The 26,612-nt window shown below is 43.7% G+C and overlaps 1 protein-coding gene across 2 annotated transcripts in view; it reads right to left on the minus strand.

The window, feature by feature from the left end:
• HIVEP1 (HIVEP zinc finger 1) overlaps positions 1 to 26,612 on the minus strand; it is a 1,356,272-nt gene that overhangs the window by 754,040 nt on the left and 575,620 nt on the right. For both annotated transcript variants that reach the window (XM_069620429.1, XM_069620430.1), the window contains exon 3: positions 11,011 to 11,064. In XM_069620429.1, coding sequence (XP_069476530.1) covers positions 11,011 to 11,064 — 54 coding nt within the window. The remainder of the gene's footprint in view (positions 1 to 11,010; positions 11,065 to 26,612) is intronic.

Genomic DNA, 26,612 nt, shown 5'->3' on the forward strand with positions numbered 1-26,612 from the left:
TCTACCACTTTTTGTCTTAAGACTCTGATAGTCATCCAAAATCGCCAAAGTGTGCATCACCAGACTTAAAGGCCTGCAATTACTCAAAGACCGTCTGAAGGGGCTTTAGCTTAGAATCCAGAAGAGATTTCAACTAGAGCTTGTCCTTGTCACCCGCACAGGCGGAAGTTAGGTCCTCGCTCCGTGCCCTCTCCGGGCACCTACCCCTCCGACTACCCACCAATGGATCTGTTACAATCTCCATCGACCGCTTCAGCCGCACTTCCCTCCTCGGACCTGACCCCTCCCCATTCCTATCCACTTGCCCATCCAGTTTGGTTTCCACTGCTATTTCGTAGTCCACTGCAATGCCAGGGAAATGAGGGTCCCAGGATTTATTGTTGCCTCCTGAGTCTAGGGTAACTGCCCTTGCAACTATCAGTTTCTGAAATACGGTTTGCTATTTTACTTACCATTTCCTCCAGATATGAATCTAACTAGAGTTGCAAAGGTTTAGGCTTGACCTTGGCAAGCTCTCGGGCTGTTTTCAATGACTTGGATTTTTTTTCACTTTTGCCCTATGACGCCTGTCGTCCCTTGCTTTCCTCTTTGCCATAGGAATACTAACAGTGCTCTACGTGTACAGCAACACAGTGCAACACTACACGCTGCCTTATAAAAACAATGGCAAGAAACATATGCCAACAATGGCAAGAAACTATTCATAGTACAATAGTACAAATAATGAAAATAATTCAAATCTGCATCTTTAAAGCAATACAAATTAGCAGGTTATAAAATAGCTAAAATGGCAAAAATGTAAACTTCCTGTAAAACCTTAGTCTGGGGTCTTACTCCTTAGTTCTTGCGGTTTAAGAGGCCCACATATCTGAGTGCCCACTATATTGAGTGGCCTGCCAGTATGACGAATACCACAAAAAAAAGTGTTCAGGCAGCTGCTTATGAAGGTAATTGTGATGCACGTCAAACCAGGGCACACACAAAACAGGTTAGCACCCCCTTTCGAACTAAAATGTTTAGTAGGTGATAGGGTCTAGCCTCCTGCATGAGTGCTCCTGGTGTTCAGAGCTAGAGAATTCTCACATACAACTCTGCATATACTCCACCTAGAATATGGCTTTTACCCTCGCTGTGAGGGATGGTGGGGACATGGCCTTTGACGGCCCACCAGCTGGAGCCAAGGAATGCCAGCCCCCCAAAGTGGGGTGAAAGCCATTCGCACTCGACCGTTTATCCGGGGTGTGAATCGTTTCATTTTTTTTTCCTCAGAAGAAATCTCCTGAAGAAAAAAACAAACAATGCCTGCTACCATAGGAAAAAGGGACTAAGCCTCTTTTCCATTTTTATGGCAGCGGCTGGGAGACAGGAGGAGTACTGGGACCGGAGCACAAAGAATGCGCATTCCCGCCCACTATTCAGCCGCCTGATTGACTCAGAGCCCTACCCCGGGTGCAAACGTTGACATATCCAATGGTTAACACAATCACCTGTCAAACGACCAACATTCGACAAAGCGAGCCAAATGATTTAGATTTAACTTATGTGCACAATAGGAGTGTTATATGTTGAGACAACAAATAAGTATTTTTTCTTACAGAGGATAAATGAATCAGATTGTTCTTTTGTGATTCCTAATGATAAACATCAAGACAACATTCTTTAACATCTTCATATGTAGTTTTATTTTTCACAAGTGGCCCAATGCGTTTCGAAAATAACATCTCTTCTTCAGGGGCATATTCAATATTTTCAATAAATATTTCAATCAAAATCTAAAGAGAAATTTCAAGAAAAACATCCAGTTACTTGTACTGTAGTTGGCAACAAATTGCTTTAAATTCTTTTTATACATCTGGCAGGTTGAGAAAATACCAGTATTGCACGCTCATATATTTCATATGGCATCAATAGTACTTGTATTGTTTACTTCATACAGAAAAAATGATTCCTCTAAAGATGTATACATTCTTTTATATGATTTATACTCTCAGTCAAAATGTGACGATGTCCGCTGAAGCTGTCTATGCACTTGTGTTTGGGTATTAAAAGCTTAGTGTAAACCACTATCAGGACAAAGAGGCATCCTAAACTCTATTCCAGACATGACATCTCTAATGATGATTACATTCTCTAGGATTGGGATAAAGAAGAATCTCTAGTTGGTCCAAGCTGTGTGGCTCAGGCATGTCCTAATCTCCCTCACGGTGTTCTCATTTTTTAAGGTCTGCGCTGGAACCCTTGAGGTATAAGCATATTGAATTCTATTACTGTTATCTCATAATGCTAGTCCGGGAAGTACTTCTCTATCACAGTATGGTCGCTTAATGGTTAGAAAAAGAGGAACTAGTTAATAGTCTTACCTAGAAACAAACTTTAGTGAGATGTGGGTCTCAAAATGTGATGTTACTAGAACAGGGTCCAAGGGTAGGTCCTAGACATAATTGTGGAGAAGCATAATATAAGTGATTTGAAGTTTAAAAAGACAATAATGTATTGGGAGAAACAGATCCTTACCCTATTAGCAGGGCAGAATGCCCAACCCTGAATGGTGGCCACTGCTGGTGGATGTAGGGGGAGACTCCAAGGATTTTGATTAACTGGGTTACCCTCTTGGCTAAATGCAATGGTTTAGATTTTTTTTTTTTTTAATACGTTAGTAATGGAGGAAAAAATGTTCCATTTCTAAAGGCCAAGGCCTTTTGGTGAAGAGTAGGACCTGGGTCCAAACAATTAATTAAATGCCAACTTACCCGAATGTATAGAGGGTTAGTAAAGAAGCAAGCCTGCGCTTCCTTTCCGTTCCTGCTTGTGTTTAGGAATAGAAAATGGGAGCTTAATGTAGCGGTCGCGATACGATGACCTCACCACATTGTTGCGTGAAGTGACGTCACCACGATCCTCCCGCTTTGGCGGATTTACCAGGTTACTTACCGTAGTGACCACCTTACTCTTAGTCCATAGACCCCTTTCCTCCATACTTGTGGTACGGGACCGGAGCACTTTGTAAAAAGCATCCACATTTTTTTCAAAAATGTGTCCCTCCTCTCTTTCCTGCGCGGGGCATGGCACAAGGCCGTAACCCCGCCCACCTTGGCTCCGCCCATCAGTCCTTTTCTATCGCCAGGTCAAAGACCCATTAGCAATAACAGAGGAACCTTATTAGAGGGGACGGCTGGCGGGCATATGGAGGAAAGGGGACTATGGACTAGGAGTAAGGTGGTCACTACGTTGAGTAACCTGGTAATACTCCTACGTCCCGTCCCCTTTCCTCCATACTTGTGGGAGATTCCCAAGCACTCCTTACAGGAACTACGGGTGGATGGAAATACCCCTTACTGAAACAGGTTCTTCAGCACAGCCTGACCAAACTGAGCGTCAGCTCTTGAGCTCATGTCAAGACAGTAATGTTTACAGAAAGCAGATGGGGAGGCCCAAGTAGCTGCCCTAGCGATGGACTCCCAGGGGACATATTTCTGAAAAGCAACCGCGGCAGCCTTGCCCCGCACCAGGTGTGCATGGATACACTTAGTTCAGCCCTTGGACGGTGAAAGACTCTGTGATGCAGGTGGAAATCCACCTAGAAATAGTTGCCTTAGATGCCGGCTTGCCCTGAGGGTTACCGAAGGTCACAAAAAGTTAAGAAGAACTCCTAAGCTCGGAAGTCCTGTCCAGATAGAACTTAAGAGCTCTTCGGACATCAAGACAGTGTAAAACCCTTTCCGCCTCTGAGGCAGAGTACGGAAAAAAGACCGGAAGGGAGATCGACTGATTCAGATGAAATTCGGTCACTACCTTCGGTAGAAAAGCCAGGTTTGTCCGAAGGACTACCTTGTCCTTGTGAAAGACCAAGAAAGGATGCTCCACCGACAATGCCTGGAGCTCACTCGCTCTCCTTGCTGACGTAACGGCGACCAAAAGGACACTTTCCAAGACAAGTACTTGAGGTCCACCGTAGCCATTGGTTCAAAGGGTTTATGGCACAGCGCCGTCAGGACTACATTTAGGTCCCATGGCGGGTGCGGATTACGAACCGGAGGGTAGAGGTGTGTCAAGCCAGCAAAATGCCTCTTCACCACTGGGTTAGTTAGAGAATAAGAACACAGGTCTGTAGAAAGGTAAGCGGAAACCGCTGAGAGATAAGTCCTGCATTACAGGACATGAACCCCTGTCTCTGCTAGGGAGGACACGAAGGACAATACTGTGTCAATCGTGGCCACCCTCGGATCCAACTTCTTCTCCAAACACCAATGACAGAACCTGAGCCATTTACTCTTGTATTAAGATCTGGTCGAGGGTTTCCTGGCTGCCTGGATAATGCGCATGTTATCCGCAGACAAACTCAGATGCTCTAAAGACTTGAACTCAGGCACCATGCCGCCAATCTGAGCGATTGTGGGGAGGGGTGCCACATCTGTTGTTCCCCTTGGTGAAGAAGATCAGGAGTTACTGGTAATCTGATCGGCGGATACACCAACAGGTGTTGCAGTTCTGAGAACCAAAACCTGGCCGGCTACCACGGGGCTATGAGTAGAAGGGAACAGTTCGCAGAGTTCTTCAACTTCCAAACTGCACAGTGAACTAGAGGCAGAGGTGGGAAGGCGTAAGCTCTCATGTTGTGCCATGGAATCTCGAGAGCATCCCCCAGAGAGGAGGCTCCCAGCCCCCCTCTGGAGGAATACTGAGGAAGCTTCTTGTTCGCCGCCGTAGCGAAGAGGTCCACCTCCAGTGTGCCCCAGCACGAGAAAATCCATGAGAGGACCTCCGCCTTCAATTCCTACTTGTAGCTGACCACTGTCCGCCGGCTGAGGGCATCCGCTGTGACATTCAGCTGGCCCGGGATGTGTACTGCAAGCAGACAGACTCCATGAAGCACAGCCCACTCCCAAATCTGGAAGGAAAGGTCCACAGGGGGGGGGGGAGACTTTGTTCCCCCTTGTTTGTTTATGTAATACATTGACACCACATTGTCCGTTCTTATGCGGACCACCTTGTTGACGACGAGCGGTCTGAAGATCGCCAGAAGCTCCAAATGATTTATGTGCAGGAGCTTGTCCTGAGGCGACCAGAGGTCCGAAACCTAAAGAAGATCTAACGTCACACCCCACCCTAGAAGGGAGGAGTCCGTCGTGATCGTCACCATGGGGACCGGGTCCTGAAACCCTGCGCCCCCAGACAGATTGCTGAGCGATGACCACCAATCCAGGTCAACTCTCATGGAATCCGGAATCATTATCCGCATGGAATCCGGATCCACTGCCTGACGCCATGAACTCCGAAGAGCCATCTGGGTCCGCCTCATCTTGAGACGAGCAAGAGGAAGAGCCAGCACGCACGAGGCCATGAGGCCCAGAAGACTCTGGAACCACCAGGCCGACATGCTCTCCGACTGCGCAAACATCTGACACGTGGCTAACAGATCCGCCATTCTGTCCCCGGTCAGGTACACTCTGCAGTTGATCTTGTTGCAGCGAAAACCCAGGAAAATCAGGTCCTGCGAGACTTTCATGGAAGATTTCTGCCAGTTCACCGACAGCCCAAGATGGAACAGGAGCTGAAGGAGAGACTGTAGATTGCCCGCTGCTGCTAGCGGACAAGGGCTGCGTAAGAGCCAGTCGTCCAAATACGGATACACATGGATACTCTGAAGACGAAGATGAGCCGCAATCACCGACATCATCTTCGTAAAGACACGCAGCGCCGAGCTGAGGCCAAAAGGAAGCACTCGAAACTGGAAGTGTTCCTCTCCCAAAGAGAAGCGGAAATATCTCCTGTGTGGGTTCCAAATCAGGATATGCATGTACGCGTCCTGAAGATCCACAACGCTGAGCCAATCGCCCATCTGTAAGGAGGAGCGTATCTGGCTGGGCGTGATCATCTTGAATTTCTCTTCGGGTAGGAAAAGATTGAACTGGGAAAGGTCTAGGATGGTGCGCAGGCCAGCCTGGTTGGGTTTGGGCACCGTAAACAGCCGGGAGCAGAAGCCCTCCCCTCACTCCCCAAAGGGAACAGGTTCCACAGCTCTGAGGTCCAGAACTTTCTGAACTTCGGCCTTGAGGGAGGGTGAGCCCGACAGCTGAAAGGGAGGGTTGAGGGGTGGGATAGGGGGTAAAGGTAAGCGGAAGCCTGCTCGAGCGACTGACAAGACCCATCTGTCTTCTGTGATGGGCTGCCATGCCTCCCAATGAGACGACATGCCTCCTCCCACCGGGGTCTCGTGCAAGCGCAGAAAACCCTCATTTGGCAGGTTTATCGGTGGCGGTGCCACCTGAACCTGATGAGGAGCAGGAGAAAAACTGCGTGTGTCGTCGTCTACGGCGGTTATTCCCCGCAGGAGTATCCACTCTGCAAGATTTGCGGTCGAGGAAGCCCCTAAAACCAGAGGAGGGCGACAACGGTCTCTGGGATTTGAAAGGAGCTTTGACCAGAACAGACAATGATTTAGCCGTCTGAGTGCTATCCTTGGTCTTGGTGAGCTGTACATCAGTAGTAGAATGAAAAAGCTCCTTACCATCGAATGGAAGGTCCAACACCTTGTCTTGCACTTCCTTAGAAAATTTAGTGGCATGCAGCCACGCCTGCCGTGAGGCATCAACCCCAAGCATCAGGCCCCGAGCCGAGGTGTCTACGTGGTGAGCCGCAGCCTCCAGGAGATACTGGGCCAAGACCCTGGCAACGGAAAGGCCTCCTTTGAAGTCTTCCAACTTCTCGACCGGGATGTGCCCCTCAAACTCCGACAGACCTTCAAACGAACGCTAGCGAGAGCCAGAGAGGAAAAAAGGGAAGAAAATCTTCCGAGGATGCAAGTGCGTCTGGCCCCGATCGTGCATAGAAAAGGACTGATGGGCGATGTGCGGGGTGGAGCCAAGGTGGGCGGGGTTACGGCCGCATGCCGAGCCCCGCGCAGGAAAGAGAGGAGGGACACATTTTTGAAAAAAATGTGGATGCTTTTTACAAAGTGCTCCGGTCCCGTCCCACAGGACGGAGAGATGTCCCACAAGTATGGAGGAAAGGGGACGGGACGTAGGAGTATATCGTATTGATAATAAAGTCAGGCTACTACATGATGGAGACTTGTACAAACTAACAAAAAGGACTGGAGAGGAGTCCCGTGTAAAAGAAGAGAAAAATTTGTGTTATGAGTACCCATGACGTGCAATGCATGGTGACGTCATCATGTGAAAGCGTGCCATGACGTCACCATCATGCATCAAAGATCATGCGCATCGCTATTGAGAGGGCGATAATGTAAGGCAGCTTAAATGGAGATGAATTTGTGACCTCATCAACATCTCTGACTGGTTAGAGTTCCGTCAGTGGGGAAAAGGATGTCTTGTATCTCTAAGCCTAAGAGATTGCATACAAATGTAAACTTGTTGCAAAGTTGTACCATCTTAAATGGGGCCCAATGTTAGTAAGGACCTAGGTCAATGATTTCAATGAGGTGCCCGGGTAAACACGGGAGGGTTTGGAAACAGGGCAAAATTTAGAGTGCTAATCTATGCGGGAGACCTGAGTCTATTAAATTGGTGAATCACCATGGTAACAAAGAATATGTTAATAGTCATACATATTTGTCCTGATAGTGGTTTGCACTAAGTTTTTAATACCCAAACACAAGTGCATAGACAGCTACAGTGGACATTTTCACATTTTGACTGAGAGTATAAATCATATAAATGAATGTATACATCTTTGGAGGAATCATTTTTTCTGTATGAAGTAAACAATACAAGTACTATTGATGCCATATGAAATAGATGAGTGTGCAATACTGGTATTTTCTCAACCGGCCAGATGTATAAAAATAATTTAAAGCAATTTGTTGCTAACTACAGTACAAGTAACTGGATGTTTTTCTTGAAATTTCTCTTTAGATTTTGATTGAAATATTGATTGAAAATATTGAATATGCCCCTGGAGAAGAGATGTTATTCTCGAAAAGCGTTGGGCCACTTGTGAAAAATAAAACTACATATGAAGATGTTAAAGAATGTTGTCTTGATGTTTATCATTAGGAATCACAAAAGAACAATCTGTTTCATTTATCCTCTGTAAGAAAAAATACTTATTTGCTGTCTCAACATATCACACTCCTAGTGTGCACATAAGTTAAATCTAAATTATTTGGCTCGCTTTGTCGAGCTTGTGAAAGTGTGCAGGGGACGGGAGTTCCTCCATTAGGAACTTATTCCGTTTATATGTATGTCACAACCTATATGCCAGGGTTGCCTGTCATCTCCCCTGCACCTTAAATTCATTAAAAGCACTTTCTGCTTTAAAACAATACTTAAACTAAAGGAATTACCTAAACAAGGAGTGCATGGTGAATATACTTGCAGATTTTAAACAACCAACATTCGACATGCACTGTTTAACAAGGCAACGTGCAAATCACTAAAATATATTTTTCTGTTTACTGACTCACACAGTGCTACATAATCTTCTCCTCTACTTCCTTTTGTTAACTTTCCTCTTTCTTTCCATTCTTTTCTGGCGTCACCAATGCTGTTAGGGTTGGGCAAGATTACCAACTCAGTTCACATCTTCACTAAATGTCTGCTGTATTTTCGATGTCAAATCATCACTTCAATGTAAAATCTTAAAACTAATACCGGTTCTTTGTAGAATTTTCAATGCAGTAATTCATCTTAACACTGGCCCCTCATGGTGGCAACAAGCAGTGATAGCTCACATTCACAAAAAAGGAGGTAAAAAACAACCAGCTAATTATCATCCAATTTCACTCCTGGATATTGCAGGTAATATGTTTGCTAAGGTGATTCTGAAGCATTTGCAAACCTGCTTTGATGAAAATTAGATCATTAGTGAATTACAAGCCATGTTTCAGAAGAGAAAGAGCTACTGATCCAACTTTTCGTCTTGATGGTCCAGAAGTACACCGTACTTAAAAAGTTTAGATTATAGGCTGACTTTGTGGACCTCAAGACAGCGTTTGCTGGGGTTTCTCGCAAAATACTATGGCAGGTTGCGGGAAAAAGGAAAAATGCCCTCTCACCTGATCTCAGTGGTGCAGTCCCTGTATTCCAACAACAAATCAGTGGTCTGCCATGCGGTTGCAGGGGAGACAATTGACCCCATTGAGGTCAATAAGGGTGTGAGGCAAGGCTGTGTTCTCGCCCCCCTCCTGTTTTGCAATTATATAGAGGAATCTATCGATGCATTGGTGGTAGAATGCCAAGATCCTCCTAAAATGGGCCATGAAAAATATCCGGTACTGTTTTATGAGGACAATGCTGTTCTTCTGTCTACTTCGCCATATAGTCTTAAAACAACCTTGGCAATCTTTTTGAAGAAATGTGAGGATCTAAACCTAAACCTACATTTTGAAAAAACGAAGACAATGGTTTTCAAACCCAGGTTTTCCAAGCGTTGTGATCTGAACATTTAAGCAGTAGATCACAGGCTGGAACAAGTGACTGGGAGGGGAGCAGCCTCTCCAGCTATTGAATTATACCAAAAACAAGCAATTTCCGCAGCTTTGTTTGGTGCAGAACTCTGGGGCTTTGCCAATGCCTAAAACTTATCAAGGGTGGAAAAAACGTTTTTGGAGAGTCTTTATGTTACTGTGGGCTCACCCAATGGACTAGTTTATTTAGAGACTCATGTGCGACCCATTGAGGATGTTGCTTTCATTAGACCAGTCTTGTATTAGATTCGGTTATGGTGCCATGCTGGTCTTGAAAAATATCGAGATGCAGTGATCCAATTACTGGGTTTGGAAGAGAGAAAGTCTCCCCTGGGTAGCGCACGTGAGAAAAACATTACTTGCTCTGCATGAGTCTATACTGTGGGATAGTCCAGCTAGTGCTAGTAAAGCTACGTTTGGAAGAATTAAGAAACCCACAACTATTCTTGCTAGGAAAAATATGGAGGATTCTGCTACTAACTTGACGTTGGGCACAGAATACCTTATGAACAAAGCTGAATTTGTTTACGAAAAATACCTTGATGTTGTTAAACCATCATATGCTCGAGCACAGTTTATCGTGTTTAGGATGGACACACTTAGGATAGCCACATTTATAAAATCATGGCGAAATAACTGCACTGGAATTTGTCCTTTGTATGGCGTGGGTGAGGACACAACCATCCATTTAATGTTTATTTGTGATGAGCTACGAGTGTTGAGACTTCTGGAGCCCCTTCTTAGGGCAGCAGGAATCCGCTCAACTTCCGAAGCGTTAATCTATGGTAAAGGCTTGGTGTGGTAGTGTGCTTTGTGTGGCCCTATACATCCATATGGCGTTTCTTTACAGGACGAAAATGTTAAAGATCAACGGACGTGGATCCCTGACTGTGAATTATAAGTACATACTGCTAATTTGAAAGGACTCTGATCATCAGTAATGCATGTAATTAGTTAGTACACTACCCATTCTCTCAGTTTAACTGCTTTTGTGCAAACTAAGGCATAAGCTATGCTTGGCAAGGTCTGCTGTATTATAGGGGCTGCGAGTACGCTCTCCCCTTACTAAGAAAAATTTGTTTTCTGGTCCTAACACGTTTTAGCTTGTTTTAAACATATTTTTCTATTGCTGTAAAATTATGTGGTCTTGATTTTACAAAGGTTATGGTTTACCTATTTCATGAAGAGCCTGCTTTTAGAAGTGTTTTCTCTTTTATGGTCTGATGTTTACACATGAATTGTGTCTCTGTAAACTATTATACACACTTTATGGCTGAATGACGAATAAAGTTAATGAATAAAATGAAAACTAATAAACATTTCTTTAAAAAAAACGTCTGTTAAAGCTTACACAACATTTTGCATGAGATGGGTGAAGCCGGCTGATATATGCTGCCAGTTTTAATCATTCTAGTCAATATCTGCCCTTTCAATAGGATACTCTGATTTGCAATGTTCCATTTTCTATGAATTAAAGGCATTAAATAACATGGCCAGTTGGACACGTCTTCCATGAGCGTTGACAATGTTTCATGGCAGCTAGATAATTTAATTGCAGCACAAATATGGAATTGTAATGTTACCTTTCTGTAGATCTTCGGGACTTTGGAGTTTTTTTTGTGCTTCTTCAATTTTGTCTATGAAAAGAGCAGAAGTATCCATTACAATATTTTAGTCACAATTAATCACAATTGGAGCACGAAAACATCAATAGTGAAACAGAACAGGGCTATGAATGGCAAATCGTGCTGTAATTCCCAATTGAAACACCTTCCCTCCTCTTTGTGCTGTACTTACAAAGACTGATATTCATCACTACTCGAAAGCCAATATGAATCTAGTCACATTCACTTGCCAAAACAATGGTCTAATAATTACCCTACAACAATATACACAATACACTGCAAGACACTACATTTTTGTTTTAGTGTTTGCTGATCTACATCAATAACCAAACGATTTGAACTGACATGACATCATTTAGCTAGGCTCAGCAATTGATCCGTCAAGTTAAGTGTGTGTGAGCTTGTACAGTGACTGAAGAAGAAACATTAAAATAGACATCCTGAGCTGATAACTTGGATGCAGAGTGGGTTTTAAGTCAGTCAATGGACATAAGGAGGACTTTTGGGGACATCTGTGGGTGTTGTGCAATGTTGGATGTTGCTACCATGCAAATGTTATTGCTCGGACCCTGTCCTTTGAACAGTCTTTTAATACTGATGTTTCTGGTCTCACTGCTCCTGCATCTTGGTACTTTATTGATGGTGATGTCTTGCTGGTGGATGTTTCTGCACGACGTTGGCGGTTGATGGCTATACATGTGGATGTTTCGGCAATAGATTTCAATGCCTCTTTTCTCTGGATAGTTTAGCTGTCTGGCATTGCATTCCTCTGTGGGGTTTGCTATGTTGCCTTTCTACCCCATTCAGCTGGTATCCAGGCATTGCATCGAATACATAGTATTGAATGCAAAAGCATCGAAAAGAAATGCATTGAGAAAATGATTTTTTTTGTAGGTAAAGTTTTTTTTTTTACTATAATGGGTTTTAAGGGGTAAAAAAAAAGGGGTTAGGGGGACCCCCCCATTAAAATAAATTTAAAAAAATGCATTTTTTCAATGCGTTTTTTTTCAATGGCTTTGCATTCGATGCAATCATTAGGAACCCATCCAGCTACCTTTAAGCCAAAGTTTGAATGTATGGGAACCAGTTATTTCTAATGGTCTGCATCCCTTCCTTTCCAGCCCCAACACAAACCTACCAGATTACCACTTTGTGCCCCCCTGCCTTGCTATGGAAGCCAACCTAACCTCTTGCTCTGTCTCTATACGAGTTACTTCATTTTTTCTTCACTGCGATGGAACCTGCTGTTCTGCAGAACAAGAATGAGAGATCGATCCTCGAACTTACAGAAAAATGGTTCATTTCAAAAGGAATTTTCGGGTAAATGGAAGGCCAGCAGTTATAACTAGGCACCTATGAATATACATTGCTATTCACAGACCCTGACATGAGCTAGCCTGCTCCCTTGCATGTCTGACCACGAGTCCACTACTGCAGCACAAAGTCCTATAGAGAAACTAAGTCCAAGTGTTTTGATGTAAAATCAGCTTGGACCATTTAAATACACTGAAAATGGTATGCACGCGACCGAGTTGTCACTGTAGATTGTGGATAATACTGTTGGAAAAATAGCTCAATAGACAGAGAGCATGCATTAACGATCTGTGTACAAGGACACCTGTGGGAGTGCCTGCTTAAACGTCCATCCACCCTCAAGTTAAATATAAAGAGTTATTTTTGCTCTGAATTAATTGACAATATATGAAATGTTTATTGTGGCTGCAATTGAGAGACCATGACAAATGTGCTGAATGAAGCTTTACGCAAATATATCAAGCTTAGAGCACACTGCGTGCATGCAGTAAACCGCATGCAAGGATTGAGTGCATGTGCAAACAACCCTGTCGACTCAGAGAATTAAAAAAACAAAAAGGACGGTAACTAAGCAGTGCCCTGCTCATTCCTTCGTATCGATTCTAACAGAAATACGCTAGAAACAAAATACATGAATCAAAGCATTACGCATTTATACAGCTAACGAAAAACATATTGATTGATGTAAGCTGGGGGAAACAGCTCATTTTGTGAATATGGCTGCTGCAGAGATAGATCCTATATCTGCAAACCAGCTTGTCACAATTTCTAATCCAATGAGCTTGATTTGCCTTTTGTGCACTGTGAGGAACCAGAGTGCGTCCTCACTTCTTCTCCCCTAGAATCCTCCTCTCGGGTGGCCAGGGAAAGGTAATCACTTTTGGATCCCGACCCTGGGGGTGGATATGCAAGTGAGGATCACCCGGGTGAGGACACATGGGGAGTGGGGAGAGGATGTCCTTAGGTGAGACATGGTATCCCCATTTGCTTTCCACAATAAACCCTCCATCTGTAAAGCCTTTATAGGCTTTTGTCAACCCTTTCCCTGTTCTTCGACTGAAACCTTGCCCAAAATACAGCGGTATGCTACTGGGACGAAGATGGGGATAACTAGACCAACACATCCTCACTTTATTAATGCTGACAGACATCAAACTCATTTTTGTACTGGGACGAGGAGGAGGACAAGGAGAGAAAAGCAGGAATACTGCTTTAATGGTGAGCGGTCTAGTCCTATTTGTAATACTAATGGAGGCAGGAAAGGCAGAAGAGAGAAATGGAGTCAACTGTGGAGGCTGATGCAGCAGCTGGTAAAGCAACTCCAGGTCGCGGGTGTGGCAAGAGAAGCGCGCGAGACCTGTTTGCAGATGCAGAGTTTATGCAGCAGGAAGCAAAGCTAAGGAGTGATGGAAGCAGGTAGCAGTACGCGAAAGGAGACTGGCGTGACCGAGCGAAGCGGTCACAGGAATCCTGACCTGCAGGTGGAGAATCGCTGGGAAGCCGTGCCGCGAATATACGCTGGGAGAGGAAGATGAGGTAACGCACAGGAAAGCAGAGACTCGTGGCAGCAGAGACTTCGCAATGCCGTAACCTCTGACCGGTGAGTGTGGGAGACACCGGGCTGACAGGTGAAGTTTGCAGTGAGCATGCTTTTTCAATGCCAAATGAAACAAAAACCTTTACATGTGCTTTTGAATATCGCACAGAGCAATTGCAAGTACTTTTAAATAACGAACAAACTGAAAGTCATTATAAACACTTGAATGCCAAGCAGAGCATAATCAACTTTTGGGCAGTTGTGAGTGGAGTGAAAGAAAGGTGGTTTAATTGACAGATACCACAAACTGTATTCTATGAAACACAAGCATTGGCAAAGTCGAGATAAAACCCAGAAGGATATGTTATGAGAAACCAAGCATTGTCAATAGCCACAATACAAAGAACTGTATTAATTGAGAAACAAGCCAAGAGAATACAAAGGGTTGTATGCATGTTATGAAGAAACATTGGTAAGAGCCAGGAGAAGCCAAGAAAGGGGATTCTATTTCATCACCTGTAATGGGTGGATCGTGTGGTCCAACAACAGCGCCTAAACCAAGAGCCCTATATGGAGAAGCCCTTGAAAGTATCCATCAAGAAGTTTGTTTTGCAGCCAGCAACCTTTTTATGTGCTTTTGAAACCAAGGTATTGCACTGCCTATGTGAACTTAAAAACTAGGCTCTTTGTCTAAAGGGCTTATCCCCATGTGCGATATTCTGCATATGTTACTTCTCTTAAACCACTGAATATGACACACTATGCTATGCAGAATACTGTTCTATGTAATATAACCTTGTAAGGAACTGTCGTGAAGCTTTATTCCTGGGCCGTTTACTGTAACCCTCAAGCAAGCCTTCTTAAGTATCCTTTATAGCGCCTCGATGCCTGTGGGCTGCAGTGCACTCCACAAATCCAAAATAAATAAAATAAATAAACTTGTGAAAAGAACCAATATCAAAAGAGCTGTGAAGAGTCCCAGAGAACTGTATTGTTTTGAGAAAGCTGGAAGATTTGAACACTTGGGGGAAGGGAACCCCAGCAATTTGTGAACTATTTTTAACCTGCAGAAGGATAAGCTGATTACAAGCCTACAAATGGAAGAAACTCTGAACTTTATTTCGAACACTATTCATTTTGATGCTGATGTCCCTACACATTTGTAGAATCTTGCCGGTCCTGCACTGAGGGCTTCTCAGATGGGCAGCCTAATTAACTTAATAAACGAGACGAGGGACGGTGCAATGGCGTACATCTTTGTTGCTTGCCAATGTCGTAACTGACAACTCCCCTTTTCCTGTGTCCCGCCCGCTCCCTAACTCCACGTCACTTCCCATTGTTCTGGCCCAAACCTGGGCCACCCCTCACAACGATGAGGGAGGGCTACGTGCCCTAATCATGACATGACAACATTGAATACAGTTAGTTGTGAGGGAAAGTATAAGTTTTGGACTCAGACAGATTATTGATTTGGAGTTCCTGACGCAGACTATCCTTAGTTTTCTTTAGCTAGGGAAATCCAACTTTAGCAGAGAGGAAGTTAGGCCTTACGCTATCCTGATTTTTACGTTAATAAAGCCTTTCTGTGAACCAAGCTAGAACCGGTTGTCTGTGTCCAACTCACGATGCCTTCACAGCATTCAAAGTCAAGAAAATGTATGTTATTGTGTGACAGTAGCAACTGTTATTTGCAGAACCATGGAAGATCATTCCGATTCTGAAGTAGACCTATTTGTGTCTCTTCTCCCAGCTTCTGTTGGATAGTGTATTATATCGGCTTTAATTACATCCTAATATTTTGCTACACATTGAAGGTAGAGGCAGAATGATAGACTCTGCCAGCTAACAGCCTCAGAACCAGCATGTCTATCTCAGACAGGCACTAACACCACATTATGCATTATGACTTGACTAAAGTAAAACATTCTTCAGTATCCAAAGTTCTCCTTCCATGGAAATAGAACTACTGTGATTCTCAATGTACAAGGTAAGGAGGGTGGTATCTTGCATGCTAGTGTTATAAGAGTTGTCAGCTGCTATTAGAATGTCTGATGGAATGTGAAATAGAGGGGCTGGAGATTCTGAGAGGGACAGTTAGGGACTTCAGCATGGGAGCTTGGACTAGAAGGATGCATTGTCTCTGCTCTCCTTTTTAATCTTCTACTTTTAACCTGAAACAAAGTACACTTTCTGTTTGTACTTCCTGATCCTGTGTGTGGCTGTCAATACACTGGTATTCAGGATACTATAAGGAGCAATGTTTTCTGCCTCCTAAAGCTACTGACAGGCATACATTGAATGCTTCCCGAAGGTACTGACAAGAAGAGGCTAGGTGATGGCAATACAAATGTCGCCCAAGAGAAAAATGACAGTCACAAACATTTTCAAAATGCATTTTCTTCATACTATAACTGCCCAACTAACTTACATCTGAATGATCTGCCAATATTATGCAATAACTGTTGAGGAGGGCCTCAATTGCAGTATATGTGTAGGAACTGACAACCATGATAAAATGATCTGCAGCTTTAGCGAAAAGGGAATAAAAAAATTAAAATTTCTAAATGGACTTTTTTAAACTTATGCGGTCAGTGGCTGCCATTGTAATAATCAAAAGGCATGTATCATTCGGTATTCAAAATAGTTAATTTCACCTGGTGGTTGCCTTTCGGAGCGCTCCAAGGTTACCTGCTTCAGGTCAACTCACTGGTATGCCTTGCCGTCCCCTTTTGATTCTCAGGTGCTTCTGCAGGCCCTTCACTGCTTCTGCTAGCCCCGCTGTGACTGCCGCTGCACGTGCCGTCCCTCAATGGAGCTCTGGCAGCTCTGTGTGCTTTCCGGTGTTTCTCCCTTACCGGGGCAGTTCGCGGCATGTCGGGAGCTCATTTCCCACACAGCGTGACTGGCTTCAAAACTGCTTCCTGCTGCGCTGTCCCTGCATGGTCACATTTCACCAGCATCTACTGTGTCTTTTACTCAGCGTCCTGTCTCCACGACTACACCATCAACTTCCCTCAGTCCGTGCACCTGATGCCCATTTATATTTTTAAAGATCCCCACTCAGGTGCTTTCTCTTCCAACAACTAGACAGCTAATGATTTCTCATCAACTCTAAGTCCCACTTCCTCGTCCCAGTACTATGGGCATTATAGGATTTGTAGTCCAAAATTGGTTTTAAGTTAAAATTGTCAGTATATTTACAGTAAGCCAATAAGGATTTACGGATATTTACGGAATCACTTAGAGAGGACTTCCACTCCCCTTGACATGAGCCCCTCCCAAGTGATCCTCCAGCATAACACCACCCCCAGGTTCAGGATCAGGTAGCAGTTGCCTTTCCCTGGCCACTTGAGAGGAGGCCTGTCGGGATCCTAGGCATGATCTCACTAGATTCATCACAGGAGCCATTCTCATGGTCCAGAAAATTGACTGTACAAAGTGCTGGAACTACCAGACAGGGGAAGGGAGTCATTCCCACTGGCTTTCGTTTACAAGAGGACATTTGGCAACACCACCCATATACCAGGAGAAGGGAGTCATTCTCCGGGGGAAGGAACTTTCTGGTGGATTACTACAAGCCAGGGGAAGGGAATCATTCCCCTTGGCACCTTTTTGCAAGAGAACATTTTCTGTTGGATTACATTACTCTTTAGTTGTAGTGCGAGAGATAGAGGTAGGTTGTGACAGAGGATGGTGGATTTTCATTTGGACGGACATTCCGACAGAACCTTTAGGTTTAGTGTGAGGCAGGGAACCCCCTCTTAGAGACAGGGATAATGTTTTCAAAAAATGTTTTTACTACAATAAAAGTCTATAGCAACCAACATGCCACCTTTGTGTCAGCTTCCTTGTTTGACACCCTTAAAGTGGGCAGGTTAGGTATCTTATTTCTGCAAGGCACAAATGCTTGAAGATAATGTGTGGGGGAACATCCAATATATGCATCTCTGAGCAAAATTACAAATCAGGTACAAACAGGCAAAGATAATAGGGTATCTTCAGGAGGGGCTATGTCATCTGCAATGTTCTGATGTTTTCCAAATGTTTAATTCCACCTATGCCTGAGGGAGTGGAGACATTCTACAAAAATCTGCAAATATGCAAAATAAATTACTTTGATGTCCTAATTAAGATATATCAAAAAAACAATGTGTAGGTGCCGCTGAACTTCTTACCGAAGCCTGCCACAAATGGACCATGAAACATAATAACTGCATTATGCCTATTAATCTATTGCAGCATGACAAAACAAACAATCCTGAGGTGTAACGGCCTCCCAACCCCCCCCCCCCCCAACCGCTGTCCCGCTTCCACCGGGGTAACAACAGAATTGTGCAGAGCTGTTTTCTTGAATTAAGTCCTCTAGGGATGCTGTTAAAGTCAATTATCGATATTCATGTACATGTACATCAGAGGATTTATTTTTATTTATTGGTTATTTGTAATATGCACTATTTAGCAACAAATTGGGTTTCAAGGCGCATCAGGATGAATTGTAGCTATTAGTGTCAGCCATCTTATAACAGGTTACCTTGCATAGAAGTCAACAGTAACAGTATTTATATTTTTGCAGTAGTTTATCTGTATAACGTATTCATACTTACAATTTGAATGTACATAATTAAAAACAAATACATTAATTGCTTTTGGAAAACAGTAGAAATTTAATGCAAAGTGCCCACAGCTATAATATAAATTGCAATACGTGCGCATCTCAAGTCCAGGCCAAGTGGCCTAAACTATAAATAGACTATCTCAAATCAATACATATTACAGAAAAGCTGCAAGTGTGCCGAACATTTGCTACAGTATATGAATCGCTCTTGTCATACATTACCGTGTACATCATTCAATATTAATCAGGGCCTCCGTTAACTAACATCTATAAATCAGCATTGCTAAATATGTATAAAACATGTTTTTTAATAATCATAGGTATTAGTCCCTTCTCCCCCAAATGGGAGACTCTGCCTGTGAGGCTAGGGAAGCGAGCCTGTTCCGTAAGACCTTCCCTAGGGGTTGAGGCAAGTGAGATCTCACCGGTAGAAACTCCCTTTTGGGGGACAAGGACTTCTACTCTTGTGAGGAGCTCCTTAAATCAACTAACATAGCCGTATATATGGGACTATCTTCTATGAAGGGTAGTGTGGCAACTTAATGTTTAGCAGAAGACAATATGAAAAGAAACATATGTGGAAAAAAAAATTGTCTCTCTAACCAGAGATGTGTATTTTACTGGAATGAGTCAGAGTAGAAAGAGAAGGATAATGCCATTTGCAGGGCAAGCTCCATGACATCACGCTGTGTGAAGGTGGAGCCAAGGCAGGTCTCAGAGCCTGCGATTTTCAAAAGAATGAGAGAAACACACTAGGAGATGAGGAGCCCAGGTGTATGCAACTGCAAAGGAAGCGGTAAGAGAAGGAACAGAGGGAAGCAATACCTGGTAGTGGCGTGACCACTTTTGCAAAGTTGTGGGCAGGATATCCAAGGAACAGCAGCAAGACTAACGACACGGGAAGCCTGAACAACTTCTGATCGCCAGCATCTAAAGAAGGCTGGGACCTGGCGAGGAACCGAGAACTGGAATCCAAGTAGCGAGAAAAACGAGAAGCAGTAACCGAGCGAGAGCCGTGCCCTGCAAACCTTCCCCACACGACGATAGATACCGGGGGAGTAGGAAATAGCGGGAGGCAGCAAGGAAATCATGTGCATGAAGGAACCCGTCCCAGTCTTAAGGACGTGAACACAAAGATAAAACAGAATGATTGTAACTGTAACAAGAAAGCAAACAATCCAATCGGGGAAGGCCAGTGTCATTTGAAGATTAAAATTTGTAGCAGTCTTGAGGACGAGATAGCCTTAAGGAAAGCAGTTATCAAGGGAAATGAGAAATATATAAAAGATTTAACCGATCCAGGTGCAAAGCCAACAAGAGATTGGGAACTAAACGCCTGGGAGGAAGGGCAACCACCCTAAATCTGCAGAGTTGAAGGCTGGAGTAAGTACAACCCAGAAACACATAACGAGAAAGACGAGATAAAGCTCGCCATTGAACAAGATAAAAGATCAGACAGCCTTAGAGAGAGAATCCTTGGCAGAGAAACACTAAAAGGGAATCAAGGCAAACATCATTTAGGAAAGCCTGAGTAAAGAGACTGTAAAGAACATATATATATGATGACAAGAGTGTGAATAACTACTCGGAGGAAAAGATCTTCAAAGATAGGGCCATAGAAAGTACGAGACCCAAGAGTCATTTTGAAGAACAAGAGTTAATAAGAGACTATCAAAGGAGATTACGCTAAGAATTAAATGAGCCAAAAAGGAACCTGTATATAAAAAGACTATCCATGAATAAGAGAAGACTTGGTGGATGAAGAAGAATTCTCTTGGCCTATTTACTTTAGTGGTATGGTCTGACAGAGTTAGTTTGGACGGAGGACATATTAACTTTGGACTTCCAGACATCCGACAAGCACCTTTAGTTCCGTTATATAGACATTGTTGTTATAATTTTCATTAGAGTACAGAATGACCTCAACGTGCCAGCCTCCTGCTTATGACCCACCACAATGTGTAGACAATGGTGAGAAAATTAAACAGTATCTAATTGTCAAAGGTAAGCCACGAGAGAGAGTGGAGTGAAGAAGAGATTGAGGAGAGAGCAGACGAGTGTACGAATAACAAGTTAAAAATGAAGCATACAGGACCAAGACGGTAAAATGGGAGATCAACAAGTAAAGCAGAGCAGTAATCAAGCTGGGAAAATGGCAGTATAGTAGCATGAAAAGTTTGGAAGGGCCAAGCCTTCCGGATGTTAAAGAGTTGATAGCAATAGATTTAATAATAGCAGCAATATGAGACGAGAAGGAAAGAGCAGTGTCAAAGTCACCCCCAGGTTGCAGGCCTGAATGAGCGAGAAGGAGGAGGTAGGGAAGCAGAGGAGGGGGGAGGACAGTGGAGGATTGGAAGAAAAGAATTTCAGTTTTTAAGATATTTAGTGAGAGGAAGCGAGTGCTCATCCAAGATACGACGGCAAGAAGGCAGATGGACATTTTAGAATGAAGGGAGTCAGAAAATGAGCAAAAGGAAACAACGATTTAGTAATTCTCTGAATAGATATGGCAGGATAACGCAAAGGAGGAGATAAGAGAAGAAAGGGAGTCGTGTAAAATGAGAAGAGGGCCAAGGACAGAGCCTCGGGTAACCCCATGCGAAAGTGCAGAAGAGGAAAGGAAGAGGAAGTGCTACCAGACCATGAAAACGAAAAGGAGTTATCCTTTATATAAGAGGAGAACCAATCTAGAACGGAGCCAGAGAGTCCAAGTGAGTCAAGAGTAGAAAGAAGAGTAGGGTGGTCAACAGTATCGAAAGCAGCAGATCAGTGAAGGAGGAAAAGAATAGATGAGAGTTTAGAATGGCATGTAGAGATAAGGGAGTTTGAAATGCTTAGCAAGGCTGTTTCAGTAGAATGATGAGTGAGGAAGCCAGATTGGAGAGGAGAGAGCAAAGAGTTGGAGTCAAGCTAGGGGAAATGTTGGGAATAGACGACCCGTTCAAGTAGCTTGGAGAGAAAGGGGAGAAGAGAAATAGGGTGGAAATTAGAGATGGATCAAGAGAAGGTTTCTTTAGAACAGGGATAATAGTGGATTTCTTGAACGAGGAAGGAAAGATAGCAGAAGCAAGAGTAGAATTGATCAGAGTGGTAAGAAAAGGCAAGAGCAGGGGGGTACATTTTAGGAATCCGATGGGATAGGATCCAAGGGAGAAGCAGTATGGTGGGCATGCGGGAAAAATCGTGCAGTGTCAGAATCATAAAGAAAGGGGAATGCAAGCCCTAACCTAAATCCAATCATCGCCATGCAAATCCTCTCTAGAAATAACCGGAACATAACGCTCCAAAGCTTATGCCCCCTGATCCATAACATCCTAGTCCCATCTAACTACAAAGACCTAGACTCAAACAAGCTAGTTGACCTCTACAATAACACACTTGACTGCCATAAATATCATTGCCCCCATTAAACTAAATAAAGCCAAACCAATAGCCCATCATAACAAATGGTTCACCCCTGAACTAAAGATCCTCTGGAATGCCGAAAGAGCTGTTGAATCTACATGGAGGAAATCACCTACCACTATCAACAAGGCGCTATTCACCTCTGCTGCCTCCACTTACAAATCTGCTATCCATAACACTAAGAAAGAGACCTATGACAATAGAATCTTAAATGCTAAATCTAGGACCAAGGAGCTCTTCATGCATCCTAAGGGAACTTGATTATCCAGCCCCACCCTCTGAAGCCTGTGTGAAAGACGCAGACTGGTGCGCCAAAATAAAGAAAGCTCTCTCTGATAAAATGACACTGCTTCAATTTAAAATTGAGGTAAAAAAGAACAGCCTGGTTAAGAACGCCAACACTACCCCCCCACCCAACCACATCACCCCTCCTTACCCACCTTTCTCCTTCTCACCCGTCTCACCCAAAGAAGTCGAAAACATCAAAGGCCTCAAACCTTCAAGGTGCCAAGGAGATCTCGGTCCTGCCACAATCATTCAGGAAGGCGCCAAGGACTTGGCACCCTTCATTATTACCCTGATCAATTCCTCTTTTGAGACTATCTCGGTCTCTAACAACATCAAGGAGGCCTGGGTTATGCCTCTCTTAAAAAAAACCTAGACCCGAATATACCTACTAACTATAGGCCCATCACCACTGTCCCCTACCTCCTAAAGATAATAGAGTGTCCTATCTACAAATCCAGAAACATCTGGAGGACAACAACGTACTTGGCCTCAGACAATCGGGCTTTAGGCCAGGACATGGCACATAAACAGCCCTCTTAGAACTTCAAAATCCAAATGGATGAGGCCAAGGACAATGGTAAACTGGCTATGCTCCTGCTGTTAGACCTACCGGCAGCATCTGATCTTGTCGATCCCCAGAGCCTCACTGATCATCTGTCCACAGCAGCTGCCTTCTCTAGCAACGCCTCTACCTGGATACAATCATTCCTGTCCAATCGACCCACTGGGTTCTTCGCACCCTCAGCCTCAGCTGACCCAATTCCCATCTATTGCGGCGTGCCGCAAGGCTCTTGTATCTCGCAGACGCTTTACAACATCTTCACTAAGCTCCTCTTTGACATATACGAATTACGCTGATGACACCCAAGTTCTCATTTTGCTGACAGGGTGCTATGAAGATGACTTCAAACTGATTAATGACATATATTTGGAGATTCAGGCATGGATGGCAGACCATAGCCTATGTCTCAATGGCGAGAAGACTGAGCCCGATACACATCCTTCAACATCGATGGAAATTTGATTGAAGTTGCCAAGGAAATCAAAACTCTGGTAGTCTACATAGACTCCACCCTCTCACTCAAGAAGCAAGTGAACGCCACCGCCTCCACTACTCCCTACACCAACAAGCTGATTAACGCTTGCAAATCATTTTTGTCACCCAAGAGCTGCATTACGTTAGCCAGGGCCCTAGTACTTTCCAAGATCGACTATTGCAATACCCTCTTTCTAGGCACCTCTGAACAGAACCTTACCCAACTCCAGGTCTTACAAAATAACGCCTCGAGATCTGCATTGAACATCCCCAGATCCAACCACATCACCAGCGTGAGACAGAATGCCCACTGGCTCACGGTACGTGATAGAATTTCCCTCTGTACACTAGTCATTACCCACAAATGTCTGACAAACTCTGCCCCCAAGTACCTGTCACACAAATTCAACAAACACCAATTAGCCAGACCCACTAAAGCTTTGTATTTGCATTGCCTTACTATCCCGAAGTTCAAACTAAAACGAGCTGGAGGAGCTAGTTTCCCTGTACTAGCCACCAAACATTGGAATGCCGTACCCCTCACCATCAGAACGGAAACCTCATTGTGGACCTTCAGAGTCAAAGTAAAGAGCTGGCTCTTCGATAAGAAACACTAACAGACGGCTAACTTGCTTTTCAAAAACTGTGTGCCTGCTCAATCCTTCTGTATGTCTATATGTCATATTATCAGACTGGTACGGTCACGTAAAATATAACCTTCGGCGATTCGTCTTTTGGCCTACTTGTATTCTTTTCCGTATTGTATCAACCTAGACCTGCCTGTAACCACCCGTCGACCTGCACTTATTGTTTGTTGTAATTCCTTTGTATGTCTGTAACATTTGCTTAAGTTCTGGTGCCCAGTTACCCCACGGTTCGGTGCGCGTTACAAATAAATAAACTAAACTAAAGGAGGAGGAGGAAAACAATTGGCTGGAATGTGGAGGGTGAGACGGAGTCGAATGATCAGAAGAGAGAATAGAGAAGTGTAAAGATTAGATACTTTGTCACAGAAGAAAATGGCAAAGTCTGAGGTAGAGAAGGAGTAGAGTAAAGAATGGTCAGGGGAAGGGGAGACAGAATCTGGTTAAGAAAGCAAAATAGCTGGCATGGATGGGAGAGTAAGAGAGAATACGATTAGAGTAGTAGGTATTTTTAGCTCGGAGTAAATGGAATCATAAGAGGAGTGCAAGGAAGAGAGACAGGAGAGATTAGCAGGGAAGGGATCCTTTTTCCATGTATGCACTGCATGACGCAGGGAGGTGCAGAGCTAATGGAGTGGAGTAGAGAGCCAGTGCTTGGCCAACAGGAGAGGTAAAAAAGCTGGGCCGGGTGGAATGAGACAAGAAGAGTGGAGTTTAAAGAGGACAGTGCGTTCTATGGAAAGAAAAGCAAAACGTGTTTAAGAGAGGGGAATGAGGCAAATAGCGCTGGAAGAAAAGTAGAGGGATTGAAAGTAGCAAGACAGAGATAAGAATAAAGAAGTTTAGGGGCCGGGGAGCAAAGCAAAGAGCGGGAGGGAGAAATGTAAATGAAAGAAGTAAGTGGTCGGAGGCTGGAAAAGGAAGAGCAGTAACAGCTAAAGGAGGAAGACTAGATGAGAAAATTAGGTCCAGAGACGAACCAGAGATGTGAGAGTGGGCGGAAGCAAAGAGATCATCCAAGCCAGGATGTGCCAGGAGCGGTATGACACTCCTCTACTGAAGCTTTTTGCATAATGCAACTGGTTCGGAACAGCGCCCTGATGCTTAGGGTTTAGGCGCTTTACAAATGTAAAAATAAAATGTATAAAATAAAAGTCTATTAGAGGGAAAAAGGGGCAAGAGGAACAGGTGGATGAGAGATGGAGGTTGAAATCCCCTAAGAGAAAAAGCAGGACAGAACAGGGGAGAATAGCAGAAAGAAGAGAATCAAGGTTGTCACAGAAGGAGACAAGAGGCCCAGGTGGGCGATAGACCATGAGAAAACTAAGAGGGGTTTTCAGAAAGAGATGAAATGTTATTAAAAGGAGGAAAACTGTGGCAAGGATGGAGATGAAGGTACAAGAATATAGGAAGAGTGATATACAATGCCAGTCCCGCTGCCTCGGCCAGGGAGTGAGAAAATCTGAAGGCAGTGGAGAAAAAAGATGCAGTGAGCGTGGGAGAAAGTAAAGATTAAGACGAAATAAAGTGTCAAGTAGTGATCCCATTTTGTTACAGGCAGATCTTGCATTTAGCAACCTAATAGTGATTGGAGTAGTAGAAATAGTCAGTTGAGATGAAGGACAGAGGGATAACAATGAGATTATCCATATTTCGTTACTGATGAGAAATATGCCAATATCGCTGAGCGGGCCAGTGGGATGGGATAGGAGAAGGAGACATATGAATCGCGTAGTAAAAATGTTGGAGTAAAGCAGAAAGCAAAAGCAGGCAGGTCAAGGAGATAAAGATGGGTTGCCACAGTGTGTAGAACAGAACCCGTATTATATGTAATATCATCGGTCTTAAAATAGGGTCTCTATGAACAACATTAAAAAACATTGTTCCTTCAAATAACACTCTCCCATTTAATGTATTTAAAAGTTAATGTTCCCAAAATACTGCCATGAACCAGCTCTAATAGCCAGCTGACCATGCCACTCGGTATGCTGCATCTACTCAACCCACTGAGCAATATTCTGAGCAGAAACTGACTTCCTGATTCACTTATCGAAGAAACAGAGTGAATGCAGCCTGTTATTATGCGGCTGCATCTGTTAGAATATATCAATAAAACGCATCTTTGTTAGCCCTAAGCCAATTCCTTTTTCACAATAAAAATCCTGTTTCAGTAACATTTAAAATGGAGTCGCATTTGTCAGTCATTGAGTAAAAACAAAATGGAGACGTGTTCTTGGCTTCCTCTGTCAGTCATTACAAGAAAAGGCTGGGCCCGAGGACAGGCCATGTATCAGCCACCCGGCCTTCACCGATAAACCTATGTTAAATAACATTAAGGATAGATCCATCTATTCTGCGAAGTAAGTTAAGTTGTTCCGATATGGCTCCATTCTCTTTTTAAATACTATGTAAACGCTGACTGCACCAAAGAGGTTACGCATTGAGTCATAGTGTTCAGCCTTTCCACTTTGTTAAATGCACGAAAGGTATCTTTTTAAGGTTGTGCAATAGGGTGACCATTGTTGGACTGGAGAGCAAGTGGATTTTGTATTTAAGGCCTCAAACATAAGTACCGTCCATGTACTGCCCCAAAGCGTTTGTCATTAAAACCATAAGTAAAGTGGAAACTCGCAATAACAATAATAACTGTTGTAAATGTAATTTGGTCTGCCTTCTTGGGATTAGGGCATTATTATGTATGTAGTCTGAACATATTTGTGT

Source organism: Ambystoma mexicanum, chromosome 5q (genome assembly GCF_040938575.1).
Source record: "Ambystoma mexicanum isolate Mex_15411 chromosome 5q, UKY_AmexF1_1, whole genome shotgun sequence".
Classification (NCBI taxonomy): Eukaryota; Metazoa; Chordata; class Amphibia; order Caudata; family Ambystomatidae; genus Ambystoma; species Ambystoma mexicanum.